The sequence below is a fragment of the Sinocyclocheilus anshuiensis genome, unplaced genomic scaffold, assembly GCF_001515605.1.
Source record: "Sinocyclocheilus anshuiensis isolate Anshui unplaced genomic scaffold, SAMN03320099.WGS_v1.1 scaffold228, whole genome shotgun sequence".
Classification (NCBI taxonomy): domain Eukaryota; kingdom Metazoa; phylum Chordata; class Actinopteri; order Cypriniformes; family Cyprinidae; genus Sinocyclocheilus; species Sinocyclocheilus anshuiensis.
In genome coordinates this window covers 156678-165120 of record NW_015557059.1, presented here as the reverse complement: position 1 = coordinate 165120, position 8443 = coordinate 156678, and the positions used below count along the sequence as shown (strand labels likewise).

The window sequence follows — 8443 nt, the reverse complement described above, 5'->3', positions numbered from 1 at the left end:
GTCATAACCCCTCGATTTCCAGTTTTGTTTTGTAGAAAACATGGAAACACCAAAGACGCTTTAATATGTTGTGCGTTTTAATAGACCGGTGACGACCGCACAGAGTAGCATTATAACAGAACTTGTATCTAGTATGATAAAACAGCGCTGCTTTACCCCACATACGCACGACCGGAAGGAGCGGAAGCGGTCGACTGTGGCATAATAAAAGCTCCGCTGCTTTCAAGCCGTGTGTCACACTCGTTCAGCGCCTCGTTTCGCTTCGACGGCTTTCAGCCTCACCCTGCTTCATTCTACTACGTTAATAAATCATTAGCTCATCCACGAACATGATTTCTGCCCGAGTCCCATCGGATTGCATCGGCTGTGGGGATGAAGACGACAACTCCCATGATTCCACACTGTCATCAAACTACGCCTTTGTCTCTTTGTTTATTTCGAATACGCGCCCTCTAGCGGCGAAAATTACATATTGTGCCTTTAAACGAGGTATGAAGAATGGGCCCCAGAAGCAGTAACGCTAGCTTTAACCATGGTGTTGTGGCAGAAATAGTCGAATGTTATTACATTGTTCATTTCAGGGTTTGTACAACCTTTTGAGAGAGAAATTCAAGCAATTTTTAATGACTTACAAGCATTTCACACAACTGTTTCCAGCACTTTAAAGCTCCAAAATGATACAATTTGAATGTTATTTTCAAAGGGATGACCAAAATATACTGTGGTGAACAAACACTTACGTAAAATTAAAAAATATATCAAATCACCATTATAACCTGTAGATGGCAGCAGAGGAGCACTTATTGGCTTATTAGTCATTTATTTATACTTTTTCCTTTATATTTTGAAATGATAAAATAACTATTATAAAATCACTATTATAAAATATCAAATCAAGAAGTTTTGCTCTTTTTGTGTATAAGAAAAGTCACAAAGTGCTTTGAAAAACAAACTTTTCTTCAATTTGCGACTAAATTGCACATAATCACTGAAGTTGTTGGTCAGTTCCATACAAGACTATAGAAGAATAATGGTACATTTAATAAGAGTACAATATATACTTTTTCTACATAAAAATTCGATTTTGCCCATGTTACTGTTGTTAATGAAATAAATATTGTAAGCTTCCCAACTCAAGCCTAGTGCTTTACTGTCAAATGTGTATAAACATGAAATGAACATGTAATATTATTAGTAACTGCACTTATTAATGCAAAACGATAGTAATTTTATCATATTTATTTGTCATATCCCTCTGAAATTAATTTCTGAGTTAAGTCTATTTATTATCAAAGCATTTGTCAGTAATACAGTTAAAATGGGGAAAATATGTGAACGATTGCATTGCAGGCCAATTTAAGGTGTGCCCCTAAATTTGCTGATTGTGCTCCTAAAAGTTTTTCAAATAGATTTACTGTTTAATGCACTTTGTCATTTTTCTAGTTAGTTACCTAGCGGCTAATGAACATTCACTGAAAATAGCGGAGCCATAGCACAACTCGCATATGAACTAAAACAATGTTCCCCCACAAGTAACTTGTAATTGTTCGCTTCAGCCACTAGAAGGACAAAAGTTACGTAGCATAGCTTTAATATTACTTGGTATAAAGATGTTGTCCATCTGTTTTCAGGGGCTTTTTCCCAGTAGCGGTTGGCTTCATTAGGCGGGTGCCTATTCTTGGATCTTTACTGAATCTTCCTGGTATCAGTGGGGTAAGTCAACCACAGTTTGCGGACTCTTTTGTCACTAGTTTGGTATCTTGTGCTTGCGTTAGTGACTGTCACATGACTACAATAATGTTCTTCTGTTTCTCTTTTAGTTAGTGGATAAAGTGGGCGAGAGCAACACCATGGTATAACAGTTTAGTATTTTCTTTTAGTTTTCTATGAGTGGCTCATATTTATATTTGTCATAATAGTGCTTCTGGCTCGGCGTCTCGCTGGCCAACATTTCTGAACGACAGATGAGATTTTTGATACTTTACCTGTGAAGAAGTTCAAGTGTTTTTTCTGGGACTGATTACCAAACCAAGTCAGGCGCTGTTTTTGTTGCTGCATCACATGTCTCGCTCCAGGGGGCGACGGGGACCACTGACCCCCTAAATGACCACAAGATGGGCGGATGACGAAGTTCCATTGAACGAACCATAACTGAAAGGAATCACTGGGTTCTGAATGAAGTCGTTACTGTTTTTTATTGCGCTTTTATGTGCCAACTGTTCTGTTTTGCTTTTTTTATTTGTCAAAATCTAATTCTGACTTTTTCCACATGAGCGCCACCTAGTGGAGCGGAGACGGTTTCGTCTCTTCACGCTCACGAGGGAAATTAAGCGACCTACGTGACATGCTGTTATTAGACATGACTGACTTGTTTAAGTATTTGTAAATACTTCAAATGTGAGACTAATGTACATTTTTACCAACAAAGATCCTGTTTAATAAATGGATTATATCCTTGACAGGTCTACTTGTCTGGTGTTAAACTGTGATAGACATCACATTTAAAGCCTTATATCAGCGCTCGATGCAAATATTACACAAAGATTGTATATATTGCTAGCATGTGGTTTACATTTTGCACTTTCATTCAACATTTAGTGAGTACATTGACTAGTTCCTGTAATTAACAGTCAGTTGGAAGTGTAACAGTGTCAATCAAACGTTTGGACATGCCTTTATAAAGTTCTTTATGACTATTTTTCACATTTAGTGATCAAAACATGACACAAATGAAAAAAAATAAAAATAAGATTCTTCGTCTAGATTCCAGCTATGATCATTCTGGACTTTCATGAGGTGCATCATGGGATGCTAGAAAACACTTGAGCATGTAATATAAACGCTTGATGATGCTTTTCCTTGCAATCCGCTCCAATGCATTTCCTTTTTGAATCAAAAAATGTTAGTTTTGCAAGTTAATTTATATGTTGGCACAATTTTATTTTTTGGATCGAAAGGTTTTTAAGATCACAAATCATAGATTCTGTCAAGTGTGTCCAAACTTTTGATTTGTAGCGTATAGTGTTTGCTATATTTCACCATCAGACACCAAGATCTGTTTTCACACAAAGTGCTAATCTGACAATCACGTTTTCTATAATTCCTGATTGTTTTAAGGAAACGGTTCACCCAAAAATGAAAATTTGCTGAATATTTACTCACCGTCAGGCCATTCGAGATGTAGATGGGTTTGTTTCTGCATCAGATTTGGAGAAATGTAGCATTACATCACTTGCTCACCAATGGATCCTCTGCAGTGAATGGGTGCCGTCAGAATGAGAGTCCAAACAGCTGATAAAAACATCACAATAATCCACAAGAAATCCACACCACTCCAGTCCATCAGTTAATGACTTGTGAAGTGAAATGCTGTGTTTGAAAGAAACAAATCCATCATCAAGATTTATAATCACTGGATTTCTCGTGGATTATTGTGATGTTTTTATCAGCTGTTTGGACTCTCATTCTGACGGCACCCATTCACTGCAGAGCATCCATTGCTGAGCAAGTGATGTAATGCTACATTTCTCCAAATCTGATGAAGAAACAAACTCAACTACATCTTGGATGGCCTGAAGGTGAGTAAATATTCAGCAAATTGCATTTTTGGGTGAACTACTCCTTTATATACGTAAATTCAAACCCCTAAATCATTTGAAAGATGATTTCAAGAACATAATACAACTAGGATGTTAAAAGAAAAATCTTAGGCATGGATTTCTTGTCATAGCAGCAATCAAACATTCGAAGCTGTGAATAATATCCATTGGTTGCGAGTCAGCGTTACAGGTCTTTCAGGTCTTTCTGGATGTGCCACAGCATATCTGCGCTCTTCTTCAGCTGCGAGACCTCGTCGCTGGTCAGGCTCATGTTGACCACGCTGCCCACTCCAGCGCTGTTCAACACGCACGGCAGGCTCAGGTACACCTCGTCACTGATGCCGTACATACCCTGAAACACATGCAATACATTAGCATTTCCATCATCTGTTATAATAGCCAAATATGTGGGAGAGCATTGCTATTGAGTGAGCGAGTGAGTGACTGTACTGTATTCCAATAGGTAGCACATGTTACAATGGTTGAATCAAGACTAGTTAGCACGTAATTTATAATTGAAATGGTTTAATAACAATATTTTGTTATGGTTACACTATAGATGAAGGATGGTAAAACAATCCAATGCAAATGGCCCTTTTGTTACTCAAGATAGGTTTGGGACAGGAAAGCAGAAGTCTTTGATTGTGAGTCCTGTACTGACCTTCACCATGGTGGAAACGGGATGGACTCGGTTGAGGTTCTTCATGAAACTCTCTGTCAGGTCGGCCACACTCAGCCCGATGGCCCAGTTAGTGTAGCCCTTCAGTCGGATCACCTCATAGGCGCTGTGGTGAACACACGGTCGTGGAAGTACTTTATGCATACATTCACTTCTAGCAGAATAGCTCAAATTTTTTTCTACACAAAAATTTATTCTAAATACTATATTTGTGAGATGATACCTAGACACCACACTGAATTAAGCAATATAGTCATGTGATGACAATGTAGCATAGTGTTTCAAATGTTTATTGTTCCATACCGCATACTCATTCACAAACTATTTTTAATAAATAGGCAGGAAATCGCATAATATGCATTTTGGGTGAACTGATCTTAATGAGGAGTGAGAACTAAAAGAGCAGCCCGATGACGTACCTGTCCACGACTTTCTTGTGTGTTTCGTTCCAGTTCTCTCGGTCCGTGTCTATTTTAATAATATTTTTTTATAAAAAAAATTATTCATAATTGATCTTTATATAATTCAATTCATACTTTAATTTTATTATAATTTTTTTTATTATGTATTACATTAAATAATTTGTTTTTTAATAAAGCATAATATTTTAATAATATTTTTAATGTATTATTTTAAATACATTTCATAATTAATTGTTTATTTACAAGTATATTACATTATATATATTTGTCTGGCTTGTCTCACCGCTGGAGTCGCCATGTTCTCCCAGAATCCATCCGTTGAAGCTGCTGGGATGGATGCCCAACCTCTCGGCCATCAGATACCGAAAGCGAGCTGAGTCCAGGTTGGTCCCGCTGCCGATGACGCGGTGCTTGGGCAGGCCGCTCAGCTTCCAGGTCACGTATGTCAATACGTCCACTACACAGGCAGAAAAACTGTGTTACAGGCAAACAAAAGGTGAAGAGTATGGTACTGTGTGTTTATGGGTACCTGGGTTGGACACGACGATGAGGATGCAGTTGGGACTGTATCTGACGATCTGCGGGATGATGTGTTTGAAGATGTTGACGTTTCTCTGCACCAGATTCAGTCTGCTCTCGCCCTCCTGCTGACGCACGCCTGCCGTCACCACCACGATACGAGAGTTAGCCGTCACAGAGTAATCTACAGGACAACACCAGACGTTCATGAGGTTCAAACCACAGAGAAACCACTCAAAACGAGCGGGGTGCGAATTTTTGTGTGTGTGGGGGGGCTTCTTTTAAAAATCTAATTAATTTCATAATGTGCCGATTAATTAATCAAATTAATTAGATCAATTAATTAGCATGCACATCATGTGCTGATTAATTAAATGTAAAGTTATTATTAAAGATATTTTAAAGTTATCATTGTGTTAATTTAGAAAAACACTGAATTGATACTACAAAAAAAGTAGCTTAAGAAAGAAATATTTGAATTCAACATACAAAAATACAAATAAATACTGAAATATACGGTGGCAGAGAAGTGCTAAACAAATCACTTTCTGAATTGTTGTTGTGCTTTCCGAATTGTTATTTTGTTTTTTAGACTTGCATTTGCGTTTGTAATTTATTTTGTTTTCAGAATTGTGATTTGTTTAGCAATTCTCGGCCACCGTAGAAATATTAATTTTTTTTTTTTAAACAAACAATACTCTTAAGTATAAAACTAAAAGCGCCAGTAGGTGGCAGCAAATCGCTGTCTTTATAAGTGAGTTATTCAGTCATTCATTCAATCGATTCGTTCAAACGGCTGATTCATTCAGAAACTCAGCAAGTTACTGCTTTTATGAATGGCTCACTGAATCACTGACTCACTCGATTCGTTTAAAAATGTGGATTCATTAATGAAACACCACTCTGGGTTGATCAGAGACGCACAATTTGTCCTAGAGCTTTATTTTTGTTTGCGAAATTACTGACAACGTGTCTAAAATGTAATTATTCGGACCTTTACCTTATATTCATTTTTAAGTAAAAACCATTTTTTTTCTTTCTACCAGCCAATTTCAGGGGCTTTACATTTACAAATCAGTCAGGGCTATAGAAATGCATATTAATATTTTTAAGTAAATCTCCATATTATGATGCATAGGGAACTTTCTATCTGACCCTCCTACATCTAGTTTTGACGTGCATCAGGGGGGATCAAGCTTTAATTCGCACCCTGATAACGAGTGTTTGAGGAGGTGAGCGCTACCTTTGCCCGAGACGATCTTGGGCGTCTTTAGGAAGAGGCTTCCGTGCTGCAAGTCCATCATCTCGCCCTTGAGTTTGTCCTCTATAACGTCCACCAGCGCCAGCTCATCCGCCAGCTCCTGCAGCACCGGACCGGACACAACATCAAACCAAAAACTCATCAGTGCTACATTACATCCCGAAGTACATACTCATACTACACACAAGTATGCACTTCATTTTAAGATAATATTTATACAAAATACAAAACAGCTTCACTGCTTTTTTTTTGACAAATAATTATAAATGTTAATATGCAAAGAATAATATAATAATAATAATAATAATAATAATAATATAACACTAATAATAATATTAATATAAAAAATAGAAACAATAGAAATACTACTACTAATAATACTAATAATAAATACTAAAACAATATGAATAATAATCCTAATAATATGGAAAATAAATAATAAAAAGTATGAAAACAAATAATAAACATCAATATGAATACTACTACTGTTAATAATAAATGAAACAATAGAAATAGAAATAATACTACTACTAATAAAATAATATGAAACAATAGAAATACTATTATGAATAATAATAATAATAACAACATGAAACAGAAATAATCATAAATAATAATACCAAATAATAATAATATAAAAAATTAAAATAATACTAATACCACTCATAATAATAACAGTATGAAAACAATAATAATAATTATAATAAATAACACTACTACTAAAAACATGAATAATAATAATAAATGAGAAAATAGAAATAGAAATTCTACTACTACTAATATACAAATATAAACTAATCAATAGAAAATACTAATACTAATAATAAAAACAGTATGAAATACTAATAACAACAAAAAATAATAAATGAGAAATACTCATATATATATATATATATATAATAGAAATACTACTATAATAATAAAATAAATAAAATGATTACAACTGAAAACATGTTCTTTTTATAATAGAGGTGTATCAAAATCATAATCTCTGTGAATTTTAAATACTTTTTTTTTTTTACATTTTTGCTTTGATTTTGGACAAATGTGACTGTCACATCAGTGGCCAATGTAGGTTTTTCTCAACCTCATTTATTTAGTTGTTTTTCACCCCGTTGTGCCGGCCGCGGTTCTTCACCTTTAGTCTAATTGGACAAAGGGATCAAAGTCAAGCGTGGACAAACACGGCCTAAATCTACTGGAAAATGACCCACTTGACTTACTGACATCATCAGTATGAGCAAAATGTTCATAACCTCGTGTACAATCAATAAACCAACAAGGAACTTGTCCAGGTATATGTTTGTGCTGCGGTCTCAAAGTCCGGAGCATGTTGGCGAATGGCGAGTACAGCCTGTGACGATCAATAACGAGTCTCACCCGCAGCAGAACGCTGACGGCGCAGGCCATGCCGACCTGTCCCACACCCACCACCGTCACTTTGCTCCTCGGCGGCTCAAGCGGCCCACTAGACAGAGGAGTGATGAGCTTCTGCAGAACCGACGCCATGCTCAACACTGCAGAGGAACACGCACACGCTCACACACACACACACGCTCACACACACACATGCTCACACACAGACACACGCTCACGCACGCACACACACAGACACACGCTCACACACACATGCACACTCATACACACACAGACACACACACACACACACACACACACTCATACACACACAGACACACACACGCACACAATCTTTAATAGCAATTCAATTAATTTAAGAGCATTTGCAGTATCTCAGATGTTACCAGTAATCTCACGTATCTCATCTAAAGATCTTTACAGTATCTCAAGCTGTGCTCAAATTTGCCAAGATACTAAAGTCTGAATCAAAAGTCAGAGATCTCAATATGAACTCAGCAAATTCTTAGGCTACAAGATCAGGGTAATCATAGTTAACTAAAACTACAAACAATATGTTACTTGAACATCTCTGTTACATTAAATG

The 8443-nt window shown here is 36.4% G+C and overlaps 2 protein-coding genes across 3 annotated transcripts in view; one reads left to right on the top strand and one right to left on the bottom strand.

The window, feature by feature from the left end:
* Positions 1–2893, top strand: part of LOC107676462 (vesicle transport protein GOT1B) — a 5987-nt gene extending 3094 nt beyond the window's left edge. Inside the window, exons 4-6 of one of the 2 annotated variants that reach the window (XM_016471011.1) lie at positions 1632–1713; positions 1821–1853; positions 1920–2893. In XM_016471011.1, the coding sequence (XP_016326497.1) occupies positions 1632–1713; positions 1821–1853; positions 1920–1991 (187 nt within the window). In that variant the 3' untranslated portion in view covers positions 1992–2893. Of the gene's footprint in view, positions 1–1631; positions 1714–1820 lie in introns of both variants that reach the window. The other variant, XM_016471012.1, reaches the window with a different exon arrangement.
* A 665-nt stretch (positions 2894–3558) lies between these two features.
* LOC107676463 (L-lactate dehydrogenase B-B chain-like) overlaps positions 3559–8443 on the bottom strand; it is a 5922-nt gene continuing 1037 nt past the window's right edge. The window contains 7 exon segments of the mRNA XM_016471013.1: positions 3559–3951; positions 4261–4384; positions 4698–4792; positions 4955–5157; positions 5230–5403; positions 6463–6580; positions 7861–7997. Of these exon segments, the coding sequence (XP_016326499.1) occupies positions 3784–3951; positions 4261–4384; positions 4698–4792; positions 4955–5157; positions 5230–5403; positions 6463–6580; positions 7861–7989 (1011 nt within the window). The 5' untranslated portion in view covers positions 7990–7997 and the 3' untranslated portion in view covers positions 3559–3783.